The sequence below is a fragment of the Lepeophtheirus salmonis genome, chromosome 11 (assembly GCF_016086655.4).
Source record: "Lepeophtheirus salmonis chromosome 11, UVic_Lsal_1.4, whole genome shotgun sequence".
NCBI lineage: Eukaryota > Metazoa > Arthropoda > Copepoda > Siphonostomatoida > Caligidae > Lepeophtheirus > Lepeophtheirus salmonis.
The window spans coordinates 9725792-9743889 of NC_052141.2; the positions used below are offsets into that span (position 1 = coordinate 9725792).

The 18098-nt window shown below is 31.8% G+C and overlaps 1 protein-coding gene across 1 annotated transcript in view; it reads right to left on the bottom strand.

The window, feature by feature from the left end:
- The window catches only part of LOC121126449 (protein amalgam), a 301872-nt gene that overhangs the window by 98971 nt on the left and 184803 nt on the right, over positions 1 to 18098 (bottom strand). The window contains exon 2 of the mRNA XM_040721780.2: positions 86 to 293. Within this exon, the coding sequence (XP_040577714.1) occupies positions 86 to 149 (64 nt within the window). The 5' untranslated portion in view covers positions 150 to 293. The remainder of the gene's footprint in view (positions 1 to 85; positions 294 to 18098) is intronic.

Sequence of the window (18098 nt, forward strand, 5' to 3'; positions counted from 1 at the left end):
AAGATGGAAAATGCTAAAAATTTTCATTGTTTATATGAATTAAAAATGTTAAATAAATATACTTTATTGACTATAAAATGCTTACCATATGATGGTCCGTAAAGCAAAAGACTTAAAACAATCTGAAGAGGTGAAAATGAAGCCCTCATGCCTTTTTTCTTTTCGAATAAGTTGCCTATGCAAATTCCTGGTTTGTGAAGCTTTCTTTCTTTACAAAAATTCCAGATAAGTATATGATGTATTCTACGTTATTTTTGATGGATCCCTTTATTCAAAATCCTTGAAGGACATACCTGAAAAATATAATGTAATATAGATTTGCATATCATTAGTTAGTAAAAGATTTTTAGAGCCACCCTGGTATATTAATGTTGGTTTTTTTCACAAATAAATTATTCCATTTCTGTTATATTTTCAAATATTGGCAAGTTTTGCTATATATTTTCGTTGAACTTGGATCTCATAAGATGGATTGATTGTTTTAGAGAAGAGTAGAAAGCCCTCTGCCAAAAAAAAGAAGCATACACGAACATGTTATTACGGGGTTTTGCGAGGAAATTACGACAATTTTCAATTTGAATTTCAATAACATATAAAATATTTTTGTACCAATTTTTTTCATACACTCCTTGAGAATAGTTATTTCTTTACACAGTCCTGATGTTCTTCAGTCAGCGTCTTAAGTTTGTACGCTCGTTGCAGATAGCTCATGTCCTACAGGTACTCATTGGCGGATACCTTCAGGGCGGGGATGTTTGGGTGGCAGATGGTAAACAACATGACTCCATGTTCGCCAGAACGTCAAAAGTCAATAAGGTTAAAGTCAGGCTTGTAAAGGGACCACATCAATTTGACTCAGAAGTTTTTGTCAGCCCGACAGCCAGTTTTGCGTTTATAAGACCCAGTTTGAAAAAATAATTTTGTTGCTTTATATCTTGAGCTGGTCCCTAATATCTTAGAGACGTATCACCGTCGGAAGAAGTACAAAAATCTGGGCTCATTTTGACCGTGATGATAAATTGCAGAAAACAAACAAAAAACCAGCAATTTCTGACTATATCTCCTGCTTTAAAATTGGTTCACTCAAACTCAACTCATAAAAGTTAACAGGAGTTGTCTTATTTCCAAGAAACACCTTGTAAATTTACTGTAGGTAAAGTAATTGCTTTAAGGAAGAAGAAGATATTTATGATTATTAATCTCAAATCTCTGCAACTCTCAAAGTAGTAAATATATATATGAAAAACCCATAGGAACAAGATTATCTAAAAAAAACAGTAAAAAAAATTATCTAAGCATGAAAATTAGTAATTTCTTAAGAAACCTAAGATCTACCTTAAAGTATTATTACAGGATTCAAAACTTAGTTGTATGCTGTGACCATATATCGAAATATATCCGGTTGAAACTTTAATTGCGAGGGAAAGCTGTGAGACGCGTCTAACCGCACCATTATTGGCCCTGGGGGCTTGACCCAGATGTCAACAGGATCCAAAAGATACTTTCCCTATAATACGTTTAGGACGCAATTAATGAAAGATATCGTCAATTTACCATAGAATTGATCCAACGACAGATTTCAGTGTACCCTGTTTTGACCAGTACTCATATTTATTAAGGATTTTGGCGTGCCCTTCACCATTGATAGGGCACTGGTGTCCCATATTTTTATGTATTCGTATTATTTGTCATGATATTTAAAATATTCGAAATAGTAATAGTAGATCTTTAACATTTATAAAATAAATTTATCATAGGACTTTATGTTCATATTATATAAGTCTTTTTGAATTCGATAAAATCACATTCCATCCATCATGTGCTTTTTATGTAAGGATAATTTAATATTTGTCTAGTATAATGAATAATCGTTGAAAATTTTGCTTTGTTTTGTTGAAAAATGCAAAAGTTATGTCAATTTAAAATCGTGGGGACATTGGTGACCCTCTAGGTTTGAAAAACATTTTTTCTCTTTTTATTAGATTTAAAAATTTATTCAGGATTAGACACCCATCTTTGGTTTGTGCTCCTTTAGAGTATTCATATTAAAGTACTCTTTATTAGTGGACAAATTAGTTAGTAGAACTGTACAAGCATATTTTTTTTTATGAATACTTAATTATTAAATGTAGAGTTATTCATAAGCTAGATAATTGAAAGAAAACAAAGAAGAAGATATTTTTACCAGTATTATTTCCCAGCAAATTATAGCATTTTAGACAAATTAGACAGAATTTGGGAAGATGACATTCACAATTTATTTAATGGTTCTGATACTTTATTTATGGCTGATGAAGGGGTTCTGACGGAAACGAATGCATAAGATAGTCTATCTAATAAAAAGGTTAACTAATATTCATTACATTTGTTAAGCTCTATAACAAAGGCATTTCACAATGAAGAGGCTCTCGCCACTTTTACTTTTGAGTTTTATAATTTAAAACGGGTAATTTTGATTTAGAAAGGGGTTGCAAATTTTAAATTAAAGCCAATGTTTAAATAATATGGCAAAAGATTTCTTCTTTTCATTTTGGCTAACTCAAACAACTGCATTTTTAGGACATATAAAATGGGAAATTTTTTTTGGAAGATGAACATTTCCTGTTTTTTTTACCTCAAGGCACATGTTTGAGAATAATGAAGTTTTCATTTTTGTGTAATTAAAGTTACTACGCAAGTAAATTTACAAATATATTTTTTTCAAACAAGTGTGGAAATCCAATTTTTTTCAAAGTTTTTATATATTTTACCCAACAATAATTTATTATTAAATAATATTGAGGGAAAAGTGATCCGGCTTGCATTCTCTTCAATGCAAATGAGAGTCTAATGTACCCATAAAGAAGATAAATGTAACCCTATTTATCAGTAAAAAACTTTCTCTTCAACTTTTATACCATACTATTTATTTTGGTACAATTTACAGAGTGCACCAATTCTGCTATAGAAATGTTTATTATTTGAATTTACCTGCTTCAGTCGAGGAAGCACTACTTTCTATTTTTTCATCAACTTTTCTAACCAATTATGAGGCAATTCATTTCAACTTATGAGTTATTATTTAATCTTTCTGGGGAAGTATTTACAGTAATGAAAAAAACGTATATAAATTAAGACAATAAGCATTCAGAACACTTACTAGTAAAAAGAAAAAAACACATCAACAGCTGACTATAAAATAAACGTATATTTTTGTGTTACGTTCCCTGGAGAACCAAGTGAATAAACCAACATTTTATAAAACTTGTACGGTGAAACGTCTGTTCAATTTGATAAAAATAAAAATAAAAGTGTATTTGTCAATAGATAATTTGCTAATATTTTAAATTGTATAACTTTTTTCAAATTCTATGTATCAAATAATGAATCAAATTCAAAAATAAATCAAAACAGCTAAAGCATTTTTAGTTTAGTTGGTTACTTTTAAATTTTAACGTATTAAAATATCTTTGAAGTCAATCCGGACATGAACCCGTTAGATTGATGAGTGTGGCCGGTCGTCAAAGGGATTACCAACCCCATCAGGTCTTCCTGAGTCAACAATTACAAGGAGAGATTCAAGACTGCCTTTAATACATTTTAAGGACGGATTTTGTGAAAGAAGTAACTTTTATTAACGTCTCCCTAAATGTGTTTTTGCCAATGGATTTTATTTTAAAATTGAAGGGGTTGGAGTCTTTTTTATCAATATATGTAAAAATATAAGTAAGTATTTTTTTATTATTTAAAAAAAAATGAAATTGTTCTATATTTGAATAAATTTAACCATTTAGAATATATTTGGTGGACCTTGTACCGGGCCGTGCAAAATTATTTACCGATGATGTAAATATACTTTTTAAGAGGTTTTGTGGCCACCAATCTGATTGTTTCGTATTTTTACTGTTAAAATAAACAAAATCCTTCCTGTGCGAGCGTAACAACTTCCACCCGTGAGACCATGTCCAATCAGGAAACAAAGAGGATCGAAATTGCAGCCCTCCTCCGAGCGGGCGTGCCTCATAACAACATTAAGGAACAGGTTGAGGTCTCGTTGAAGACAATTTACAACGTTTCCAAGCACTTGGAGACTGGGGGTGATCTCAAGCATTCCCCTTGGGCTGGCAGGAAGCCCACTGTCTCAACAAGACAAGTAAAGGCAGTGTTCAAGAGGACTCCCAACAGGTCCATTGCCGACATGGCTAGAAAGATGGGAACGTCGACATCAACTGTTTCAAGGGCATTGAAAAGGGTTGGAGCAAAGTCCCTGAGGCGTACTGAACGCCCTCTACTAACTGAACGTCTGCGAGAAGTCAGACTTGAGCGTGCCAAGAAAATCTTGAATGATATCAAGATCTCATCTGGACGCATCATCATTTTTTCAGATGAGAAAACTTTTAGGGTCGATCCTGTTTTCAACAGGCAAAATGACAGTGTTGTGAGCTTCGGAGATCCAACTGGAAGGCCATGAAGCCAGTATGGTTCCCCACTGGCTCAGATTAACAGCAGAGGATTATCTGAAGATTCTGGCGTCCAAGGTCCTTCCGTTGATCAAATCTATAGTCGGCAACTCTCCTTGGGGTTTTCAACAAGATGGAGCACCCGCACACGCTTCCAAGAAAGCTCAGAGTGGCTCAAGGACAACATGAACCTTTGGTCCCAGGACTACTGGCCCCCTCAGAGGCCATATCTGAACCCACTAGATTTTTCTATCTAGACGCACGTGGAGACCAAGGCCTGCAAAAAACGACACAAGAACATAAATGCCTTAAAGGCTGCTGTCAACAAGGCCTGGGCCTCCATGGACGTTGATTACATACAGCAAGTCTCGGGCAGCTTCAGACGTTGCCTGACCAGTGTCATTGAGTCAAATGGTGGCTACATTGATTAAATTTGATCACAAACTATTTTAGTATTCTAAAAATGTATGAACAAAAATCGGTAAATAATTCTGCATGGCCCGTTATATGAATAAATATTTCTTACTATTGTATTTATATGCATACAAAGTTGTCATATATGTACTCATGTGCATTACTACCAACCTACCATTAACAAGTTAAGTACGTTGGGTAAACAGAAATGACACTATTAACAATTACATCATAAAAAAAGTCATTTTTATGACAAGACTAAAGCTATAAAAAATCTAAAAAATATATAAAACCGGGTTTCCCTGCGACATCTTTCCCTTGTGTTGTTAAGGAAGCATTTTTTCGTTAATAGACCCATTAAACGTAAGAATGAATATGATAACTATTTCCATATGGCTCAAAAATAAAAATTGTAGAGGGGGAGAGAAAGCTTTTTATGTGAAGGGAATTTCCTTGACAAAAAACAAAAGGCATTAAATTTGTTTTTTATTTTTAAGTGCAATGATGGAAATGTATTGAATTTAAAAAAACGTTTATGTTCATATCCATTTTCCCTTAGTTCTTGACAAACTCTAATTATTTCTATCCTCCTATAAAATCTGCCTTTCGAGTATTTCCAATCGGAATTTTTGAGTATTGCTTCCTTTTAAAATATATATTTGAGCCAAGAATAAGTAATCCACCTCAAAGCTATACTGTGATTCTTTTGAAAATGAAATCTTAATTATTTATGTATGCAATAAATTCCTTCGGCGTAAAAACAATTGAAAAAAGAGATATTATTTCTTTTCAAATAAAAGCCTAGAAGTATGGTCGTTCAATGGTATATTCTCAAAACTGGAGAATTGCAAATAAAATATAAAAAAACACATTTTAAATATATCTAGTAAACGGGATACATAGTATTATCTTTTCGACTTCCCGAATAGGTGGACTAAAAAAATCACAGCTCAAATTAAAATAGTCACAGGAATTTTGTATATATTTCTGCACTCCATGTAAAGATTATGCTAAATTATTCAACAATATTAGACACTTTTTCGGAATGTCCACAATTACATATTCTGATATCATTTATTAGTTTAACCCTGAGGAGTCTGGTGGACAATAACATTCAAATAATTACAGCGTTAATTATATTCGGCGTGTTGTCTAAAAATAAAGAAAGTACACCGACACCTAGATTGATGGGGAATGTTTTACTAAATTTCAACTCTAAGGGAACCTGTGGTGGCAGAAGGTATTTGTGCTATTTTAATATTGGCAGTGGTAAAATATGATTGCGTTCAAATTGAGGATCCCTAGAACACTTGAAGGTCCTTAGAACTGGACCTTGGATATCATTCATCTAACGGACCAATACATTTTTGAACTTTGTAGAACATACTTAAACTTTTTTCAATGAGCAAAAAACATAAACGAGCTTGTTGTTAGCTTAAAAGCAAATTTGCTCTTAATGTTACATATCTGTATTTAATGATTTTATATGCTACTGTTATTAGATTAGATATATGAATATTTTATATTTCTAAGCCTCAATCTGGGGAAGAAATTTTAAATTATAATGTTAAATCATATTTTTCTAAATGCATCTTCACCAGAAAACTTTTAGATAATTCCAAGTTATATATTTGCTGTCTAAATAAAGCTTAAATATATATAATTTTAAAAACATCAAATTTTGCCAAAAGAAAACAGATTTTTTTTAATTGGCTCAAGCCTTAAAAAATAAATCTTTTTTTGCTCGACGTTATGGGTCATTTTTGTTTGTCGGGACTAAATTATTAATTAATTAACCCATTCCAGGCGATAAATTAATTAATTTTTCCCAAAATTAAAAGTATAAATTTTTCAGTCTATATGTGACATTTATTGAATTATTTTTGTTTTATAGGGAGTACTTTACTTACTATCATATAAAAAAGAAAGTATACATTATTTACTAAGGTGCCACCACTCAAGAGTCTAGCTCGAATCGAGAGTGTTGCTTAAATGAAAATTATAAATTTCAATGCATTTCAATAGGAAACGTTGTTGTGATTCTTCATGTTTCTCCAAATCAAGTTTTAATCATTTCCATACGTTTTTTATAGTATAGTATCTTTTTGGAAGTAGTTGGTTAAAAATTTAACCTTTTTGCCAGAAGGGTAATATTAAGATCTATAAGAATATATTTGGTTCATAGGAAATATCTTACTGCTAACAAAATTTTAGAGACAGATTCAAAAATATTTCATTTTCTCAGGCAAGAGAGTAGTTGCAAAAAGTATATGAACTTTACATTTCCTTAAATTATTTATAATGATACGTTACTTTTATAATAATCAGAAATAATAGAAATTATACTAGTCAATATGATTTTATTTTTATTCAAGTTGTATTTATTTAAATACAAAATAAACATATCTGAATATGCTTATTTAATTTTCTAAAATTGAATCCAATAATTTAATTACAAACATGTATCCAAATCAGATATTTTTTCTTAATTCTAAATGTTACTGATATTGACGATAGGTTAACCTATTAACCGGCTTCTATCGGAAGCCCATGCATATTTTGAGATTTCTATATAAATGTGATAATCATATTTTACTTATAAACTTTAGTCCTGAATTATTTCTGACTGTCTCATATAATTATTACTAATCTTGAAGTATGAATACAGTTATCAATCAACCTTGTATATAATTTTAACTTCCCCGACGGAAGATCCGTCTTCCACCCTTCTTCCAAGTAAAGAACCGGACCTGTAGTCCAAGGACAATGAGGACAGGGCACCAATGAGTATGAGCCCTATGTTGGAATACAAGACAATTAGTCTTCTATTGAGCTAAAAATAAGAAAATCGGAAGGCTCTATTTTGTAGTTGCAGAAATGGACATTAACAAAATCAGACTTCCATCATACAATATTTCAGAATGAACTGCAGAGATGTGACCAAGGAGGGCCATAAGATATCTCCTGCCCCCTTTTCATCCTAAATTCAAAAACATCAAGTTGCCAATGACATACTAACTACAAAATTCTACCTAAAAAGAGTTTTCTGCTAACTTTTTTGAATAAAAGGATAAACGGACATTATGAAATCCAACCTCCAAAAATATTATATTTAAATTTTCTTTCGTTAACAGTTGTTGATTTTTGAAATTTTTGTGGAATAGATTTTTGAATTTTCTACCAAAAAGGTTTAATCCAAATAAATAGAAATGTTATGTTAAATATCAATAATATATTTTTTACAAATAAGGATTAAGGAATATTGTTACCTTACAAATCCAAAAAATCCCTCGGATCTTCTTTTAAGATCAGTAAACAGTTCGAGTACCTGGATCCGGTTCGGGTAATAAAACTTTACTTCTACTGTACCGGTGTACTACGGATCTAGGTCTACGACCTGTCATATTTCTATTCCTGAGTCAACTTTAAAATAAACAAACTTTTAGAAAGGGAGAAAGCCAAATTTTATGGCATAAAATTAATTACAGGTCCATGATCAATTCCTCAAGTAGAACTAAAATAAAGTAAAGGAAATTTGGATTTTTTTTTTTTTTTTTGCCTTTATTAAAAATAACGTAGTCTCTATTTTATGATATTCCTTAAGTAGCTACATAAATATTGTTTAAGGCTCTTAAAAGCTCCTTTTCCCGAAAAATGGTCGACTTTTTTATTGCCTATACAAATATATCTGCTGAATAATCGCCTTAAGTCATAAAAAAATATTCATATCGGTCTCCATCTCATTACTATGTAATTATTATGTAATTTCATTCTTTTGATCTAAATAAGGAAATGAAAAAATATGTCGAGATTTGGACATATATCTACTACACATGTATAAGTTTTGCGACTACCGGCGGTGACCTTTTTTATTATTCGGTTCAGCCTTAACCAACCGTTAATAAACACCTAAATCTATAATACCCAACAATTGTACTGTATTTTATTAATTTTTCTCAGATTGTAACTATCGGTGATATATTTTACGCGTGTAGTGTTAAGTAGCCAAAATGTGACAATATAAAGCTCACATTTATCAATGTGTTCACAATTAATTACTAAATACAGCGTTTGCAAAAGTATTTTTCTTTTCAAATGCAATTTTCTCTCCAATCAGTTATCAAATTTAAAAAAAATACAACTCCATACTGAAAGCTTGATGAGTTTTGATTCATTATATTAATGAAAATCCTCTCCAGGCTCAATTACAGTCTCTTTACGAGGCCATAAGTGCTTAGAGGCCATTCGCCACTTGATCCGACATATAGGTTTGTCTTTGATGTTGCAGAGGTTGCGGTTGGTTGTTTGTTCTATCACCCCCCTCCATACAAAAAAAAAAAAAATCCATCAGATCCAGTAAGTTTGGGGGCCAAAAGTTCGGCAAGATGTCAATTTAATCATGGAGACATTTCACACCAACCTTTATTGCTGTTACCTTAAAATCACCTCTGAGCCCTCAAATTCCCTCTTAACTTTTGCAATTGAATGTTTCAAAGAGTTCCTGCAACTGTAATGTTGCCGTTCTGGTTATTTTTTACTCAGATCACTAAAACAGAGGGTTGATTATGAATAATAAAAAAAAATATATATATAAACTGTTGTTTTTTTTCTTCAAAAATATCTTACCTGGTTCGCATTAAAAAAAAAATAGAAACAAAATTAGCTTATACTTCGTTAACTCTATAGCATATTTTATTGTCATTAAAGGCTATATTTCTCTCTTTCCAACAACAAAATAGAAAGGAAAAAAACATCAGGAAGAATGTACAGACCTTGCAATACATCATTCTTTTATTTATCCCATGGGGGTCGACGTTGATAGATAGGGGTTTTTTAATACCTTTATTTTCTTTTTTAGGGGGTTACAATCTGTTGTTTTCTTTTGTATTTGAAGAAAAAGTTTATTTTCCTTATTGAGACATTGTCTTCTATCTTCCATACAAAAATATATACAAATAAAAAGTGTGTATACAAATAATTCAACAAAACACAAAAAATTATTAGTATATTTTTTATTCTGGGATTTTTTTTTGTATAAATTGAAAGCAAATAAAAGCAAAAAGAAAGAAAAAAAACAAAATGGAAAAAGTCTAAAACCTCTTATAAAATGCATTTACAAATTGCTAAAAAAATTAAATTACGCCAAAAGTTAGAGTATTTTGTTTTTACCTATACATGCCGGGGCTGACAAAAGTATCTGGACATATTTATAATTCTTTTTTTTTTATCTTGAGCGTTTATCCTGCTAAATTTTAACTACGGCCTATACACAACAACTTTTGTTCTTATACTTAATCCATTCAGTTTCACTATAAAGATAAGGAAAAACATACAGTCATTGCAGAATTGCTTGAGGCTATCAAGGATGTTCAGTCAACAATAAAAGTAACAAACTACGCCAGCAGCACCGTCTATGACCTCTCCGAGGGACAGAAAGCGAGTAAGCTGCTTTTTCAATCCTTCCTCATATAGTTCACATAAACCCAAAAAGCGTACTGACAACTTCCTTGCTAGTCTCAAGTGTTCCATCAAAGCAAATCCAGGCATCTCAATGGCTGTTCATTCTCGGAGGAACTAGGGGGGACAGTGGCACGGGCCATTAAGTACAACCTTGGTTTGAATCCCTACTTCAAGGGAATACGTCACCTTCTTACCACGAAGATGAAGGATATCGAGTTGCAAAGAAGCAAAAAACCTTCTCCCAATTTGAAAATCAAATCCAAGTATCATAAATTTATTGAGGGATGAGTCAAGCTTCCCCTTGGCAACTACCTATAGCCCAAAGAATTACCACTGGCATGCAAAGGATAATGTTTCTCTTATGATGAGCCCCAAGTTCATATGCATGATAATTATGTTGAGCTTGATCATGAGTGGCAGGAATGCCATACAGGCTCACATTTTTGACAACTGACACAATTTGAACACCTTTGTGTACTTGGATCTTCGTATGGAAGCCATATATCCTCCAAATACACGTTTCATGTGGATTCAAGACACTTTGCTATCTCCTGTTGCCAAAACTGTCATGTATTACCTCGACACCCAGTTCCCCGTTGTTTTCAACCTTATTATTGTCCTTCCTAAAGCCAAGAATTTAAACGGTGTGATTTATAGTTGTAGTGATAGCTGACTAAGAGAGTAGGGGAACATCCCCATAGTTCGCTTACGATCCTTGAAGCTCTCTATGAGAAGGAACATGCCTTACTTTAACAAGAAAGTTGTAACAAAGGCATGCTCAGCCTTTTTGTCCCGTTTACAGTTGGTGATCAATGCAGAGGGTGATCATATTAATTGAAACAACAGCAAATTGTTCAATTTAAGTTTCAAATGCAATGAATTTTGTCTTTGAATGCCATCCAGTATTATGTAAACTTAATTAAAAATATTGTACGGATACTTCTTCCCGCTCCAGTATTTTAAATCTGAAATTTATTTCCAAAAACAATTCAGCAATTCACTAATTTATATAGTAAATCACTCAGACCAACAACTTCCAGCTTTAACCACAGCCTCCAATCTATCCCGGAACCTGGAACAGACCTGAATGAAAAGCTCTGTGCCCTTGTTGGCCCCTACTTTAATAATGGCAAGAGTTCGACAGTTTTATGTACCATTTATTGGACTCAATCTCCAGAACACCCTACAAGGAGTAGAACCATAATTTTTTGCCCAAAATAAAATGATCTTAATGTACCATTTTCTGGAATAAATTCCCTTCCTAATTTGGACAGACAGCACAAATGGAATATTCTGGACTAACATCAGAACTGTTCACATCAATTTATTTTCTCTATCATCATTATTTTTGGAGTTATTTGAGTCCTTGTTCGACGCTCAGAATTGAAGCACCAAATAATGGTCGGACAGCGTTTGTAATCGGAGGACAACTTAGGGAAGTTATATTTTTTCTAATAAAGTTATATCAGCTGACTCTGATGTGTACACTTTCATAGACATAGATATTAGGGTAGCCAAAATGTTGAGCTGAAACATGTTAAGGTTTATATAATTCCCACCCTGTATATCTAAAGGGTTGATCTTATCTTGTGGTACACATTGTATTTTTTTCAATTTTTCAACATTAAAATCTAAACAAGATATTTTTTGTGGATATATATTTTTCAAAATGATCTGGAAATAGGGCTCTGGACAAATTTTATTTGTAAGCATCTGGATTAAGTCGTTCCTTCCTCTCCACAAAAATGGAAGGGAATACTTGGCCTGTGCTGGCCACTAGATTTTTTTGTTCTGAAAACATGTATCACTGAAGCTGAGACATTGACTGAATGATCGGGTGTGAAGAAGCAACTGTTTGTTCAGAGATAAAATGTCTTGTAGTCATCCTCTGAAAATAATAAAATGTCTACGACTAGATAAAATCAACCCTTTTATAAATAAATTGGGACTTTCTCATTACTTTATTTCTGTTCAAGATTGTTTACATGTTGACATACTGCATATTTCCAAGACTGCAAAATATCAAAGGAAACTCTTCTTTTCATCTAATATGTTTAATGGCAAAGAAAAAGAGAAGGAAGCACAAAATTAGATCAAAAATCTCCGTCTCTAATAAACATTGATTACATTACATCTGTTTTGTTTTTGTTGTTTCCTTTGACTTTTTTATTGTTTATTATTATTCTTGTATATGGGTATGAGCCAATAACATTCAACCACATACAAAATATAGGAAATATACTCCGATGTAGAGTTCTGCAAATAAAATATATCAAAGTATAAAAAATACAAAGCTCTTTACAATAAGTTCAATTAAATAAATGAAAAATTTCTTTGCCTACTGGTTTTTGAAAGACATTCTCTTTTGCAATCTTCGACGGAAGAGAACGTTTTGTATCATAGGGTACTTTAGAATAAGAGTCCAATTACATTTAAGTTAATTAAGTTATGTAGAATTTTCGCTGTACAGAGTGGGGAGGCAAAAATTGAAGCAGCATGCTTAAATTAAGAGAGACGAGATTTTTATTCAATCAAGTTGTCATATACAAGAGTGATATTAGAAAAATATCCAAGCTCAATTTGAAGATGACAGCACTTGTAAATAAATCTAGTCACATATATCTAGCATTTGTTGACCAATACTCATCAAAGTTTCAGGTATTTTGAAGACATTGTTGCTATTCAACGGTTCGTTGAGTGAGTTGATGTGAGAGATTTTGTCAAAATGGACCAAAAAGGTTGCTTTTTTTTACCTGGTTCCCCCATTACATTACGTTGTTTGCGGTGATATTTTGTTTTGGGCGTCAAATGATCAAATTTTTCTCTATCTACATTAATTAATCGACGCCGAAACTCAGGTTTTTGGCACCAACAAATATTTTCGTCAATTTTTTTATTCATTTACGAGAGCTGCAGTCAATCATAAATGCCTATTTTATGGCATTTGTGAATATCTTTTGCATTAGATTATAAAATCTGCAAGAATATTTAAAAATACTAGACCTCTCCATATCGTGAAAGAAGATAATCCATGGGTTAAATTTTGTAAGTAAATGACGGAAAGCCATTTACTTCGCCATTTAAAATATCTTAACGATGTACATATATTTATATTCAAATATGATCCTTTTAAATGCTGTGGAAAATTGTTTAGCACAGTTATTAATACTCTTAAACACTGACCTTCACTACGTATACTGAAAATTTTATATTTTATAACATAGCAGGAGTAATTGATAAATTAGGGGTTCCTTAGTTTTAACTTGGGCTTACTTCAAATATTTCGAGCGCTCCTAAAATAGGATATTAATATGTTAACCGTTCACCGTCTAATATCCATCCATGGATAATTTAAAAAGTTTTGTGCATCCAATGTTTACTTGTGGTTATTTTTGTTAATTATTTCAATAAATTATATTCCTTTTTTTTTAACAGATTCTTATATTTATTTATTGAAGATTTTTATAGAATGTGATAAGCTTCTACTGAGTATTTTTATTATCTCAAGACAGACCGAGCTAATTAACTGTTTAATCATATTATTGTTCTAAATCATAGATACAATTCTTGAGTATTTTTAACTCACCCTAAAAATTGGAATAATAAGCCTAAAACTTACTCAAATACGCCTATGAAATATTGGGATGTATTTACATATAAAGTAAACAACATTGATTGAATTTTCTATATTTCTTGATTTTCCTTCAAGATTGTTTTTATAATGTTGCATCGCATATACTATTTAAAGGATAATTTTATGTTAAATTTTAGAGGGGTTTGATCTAAATATTTTAATATAAACAACAACAAAAAAAAAACACACATTTTAATGTCACGCGGAAAAAACTTTATGTTTTACCTCATAAACAAACTACTTTAATAAGTTATAAGCATAATAAAATCACAATTTTTGGGTAAATGTATAAAAAAGTTGTATGAAAATTTCATTACATGTAACCCACTCTTTAAATAGGGAAAGAAGGTATTTTTTTTCGTAAAAATGGTTTCTTTTGAGTCTATTTGTACCTTTAATAGGAAAGGGTTTGGTTAAAGAGACACTTTAAAATATTTAAACATTTCAAAGCAGTGGCCTTTAACATTTTTACATCCATTACTTCAAATCGGAGCCATTCCTATTATTATTTTTATAATAACATCATATTTGTTTTTTTTTAAATCCCCATTTTTAATATTTAAAGCAAATTATTTTTTACCATTTGACAAATTTTCCACTCGTTTTCAATTTTTACTTTGTATGTGGCTAGCATTATATCTCGTCATAATAGGGAAAATTAGGCAGTATAAAAGAGGAGCATTGAGCTGACTGATGGGATTAGATAATCACATGATAATAATGACTTCAACAGGGATAACAAAAGGGATTTATGAATAGCTTTAAAGACATAGCCTTCCTATGGAATCCATCCCTTCATTGATTCAAGATTCCTGTGTCTTCAACTTCGTTGTGACTATTTTATTGCCACAAATTAATTACTCTACCTACCTCTCCAAAGATTCAAATATCTACAAGTAATTTGGTATCTCTCAGGTCAAGAAACATATATACCATATTTCTGGTCAAACATCTAGGATGTGAATATTTTACAAAAAAAGTACAGGTCATTTCTTATGATTTATTTCCGAAAGATATGGAGATGGATTGCAAAACAGGCTCCATTTAGATCCTGATCCCCATCCAGGCCCTGGAAACTGAAGCCTGGGCTAAATAATTATATTCTATAAAGATTGAGTCTATCATGGAGTTCATTGTGGTGTTAAGCACTCTGTTTACTTTTAACTCAAGGTAGCTCCAGGCAAATAATCAATCGCATTCAGGCTGTGGGAGCTAGAAAGGTAAATATTTTTGAATACTTATAGCTGTGCTCATTGAGCCAATATTGCGTCCTTTTGGAGGTTTTGCAGGGGGCAACTCTTTCTTCTATGTATCCATGTCATCTTTGAGACCTTGGCATTGCTTGTATCCAAATTGTTGTTCACCAAAATCAGTACGATATTGAACCTGCACACTGCGTCTGAAGATGTTATAAGCTATAAATCAGGTACTGCTTGGCTTTGTTAGAACATCTATTGACTTGGAACTAAAGGTATCTCACATTAAAATAACCCATCTAATTCAGGTGGGGGAGCTAGGAGCCAAATATGACTGGAAACCTAGTCGTAGCAGCCCTCCTGGAGCAAATACTAAGACGTTTTGGGGGTATGGTAGGGGCAGAGTCCTGTTTCCAGATCCATGGACGGTCTCCCCTGACCTCTTTGATCCATCATTCTTATTATCTAAATCGTTGTTCACCAAAATCTTAACAACAGTGCACTGGAACACAACCTCTGAAAATGTAACAGGCTTGAAATGAGAAACTTCTTGTTGGTATGAGGACCTTGGTTGACTTTACACTCTAGAAGGACTTTCATATATCCAGATAGTTGTTCACCAAAATCATGAAAACTCGGTATCTGCCTTCTGCTCTGAAATTGTAATAAGATTGAAATCTTCTGTGGTTGACTCCACGGTGGTGTGGTGTTTGGGCTACTAATGAAACGTTTTAATGGTTATTTTACAAAAAAAAAAAAAAAAACAAGAATAAAAAAAATATGCATAAGACAATTTAATCATCATGTATGCTGGAAAAATCCCGAAATACGAAGCGCTGGATTTTGGTGTTACGCCTGCGCATTTATTTTAAATGATGAGAGATGATCAATTACGTAAATAAACCAACAACCTCCTCCCTAACTCTTTTTCTCCTATTTAAAAAACAAAAAAAACAAATCCTATCTACTAATGGTTGTTTTTTTTTTACTTTAAAAAAAACCTTAATTTTAATTGACGAATTACTTTTTTATTTATGCGTTTTCATAATTTTTTTATTAGTATACGGTGAAAAACTTTTTATATAATAGTAACTAATTAGAGTTTCCTTGTTTAATTACTTGTTAACGATATTTTTTGCAAATGTATTTAATTCTTCTTCATTTATTATTTGGTTTATGTGGCGCTATTAAAGTTTGTATGAAAGAGGAAGAAGGGGTTAGCATTAGCATTCAAATTGACTTCCTTGAATACTGAGTGCAGTAGTGCTCGTTACAAAATATTAAATAGTAATTCGTCACTTATATAAGTTCATAAGGATCAACTCGTACCTTTAGGTCTTGTTTTCTTTTTAATTGTTTTCACTGACACCATAAACTGCATTAAAGTTAAAAGAGACACTATTTTGGAGCTCAAATTTAATATTTTCATTACATTAAATGGGCAAATTTCAGATAAATCTTGATTTAACTACCGAATGGTCCATAGAAATCCAAACACTTACTTATTTAATAATTAATGAGATAGAGTGATTGAAATCAATTCATTTTTTGATATATTAAAGCATGAACAATTTGATAAAAAACAAAACCGCCCTGAGCTCTTTAGTTTACGTACAAGTCGAGAAAATGACATTTGAACGTGAACAACGAATTTCCATTTGCACACTCTAAGCAGTTTTTTGTCTCATGGACCACTGTCTACGCTGTTAGCAAGTCCGAAACTTTGGAGAGAAGGAAGGGCTCTGTCAAAAAGGGCCAAACTGATCCTGGAGGAGTTAAAGAAAACAGCCCAGATTAATCTGCTACAAATGATTTGAATAAAATAATCGAATTTATCTATGAGCACAGAATTCAAAATTGATCTCAGTTTTTCTCTCAGTCATCTGAATTCTGAACTCTCTTGGATTATTGTAATTTGGGACAATTATCGTTTCGAGTCATTTTTCACACATAAAGCATTCTCAAAATTAAAAATAAAATTAATAAAACTTATCTTAAAGAGTTTTTTTCTTTATAATTACGAAGTGTTTTTATTGATTCTGTATCTTGTTCTGAACTTGATATTTTTTCATTTGAAGGCTGGGAAATGATGCAAAACGACATGCTTCTTTAAAACCTAATAACTTATTTATAATACAATTGGATTAAAAATATCTAAAGATACAGAATCAATGAAATACTTTATAACTTAAGAAAAAACACATTTATATTAGTTTTTATTAATACTGCTTTTAATTTGGGGATTGTTGTAAGGGTATATATGATTTTGAACGATCATCATACCGAATTATTATAATCCGAGATATTTCAGAAATTTGATCACTGACAGAAGAACTGAGACCAGTTTTGGAATCTGTGCTCAAGGATAAATTCTTTTTTTTTTTTGGTTTAATTCATTTGCACAAAGTGAGTGGATATATTATTTTGTAGGAGTACCCAGCTTTGGGGAGAGTTATTGGGCATCGACAAGCAAGCACACTTTGCTAGAACTATGTAGACCATATCTTTCCAATAAATCATCAGTGCTACAATCACACGTACTTACATACTCAATACTTAGATGTTCTCTTGTCGAAGATGAAAAAAAATATAATAACAACATGAGGAAAAAAAAAAAAAACAATGTTTAGGTTATCAAAACATTGGAGATCAAGGTCTTCTCTTTTAATTGCAATAATTAATTTTTTATCTACTATATGGAATAAACTTCTAAAAACAATTTCTTTACAAATTTTCAAAACATTTTATTGTCAGATATGCAATAAAACTAGGCATGGCATTTTTAATAGACAGTAAGATTCAAGTTCATTTATTTGTTGATGCTATTTTGTCATCCATTAATTCCCTACTTTCTTAGATAATTATGAAAAAGGAATTGAATTGTATGAAACTTGATTTTTTAGGCCCCAAAAATGGCCAACATCAAGTATGGTGAAAGTAACATGGAAAGCTATA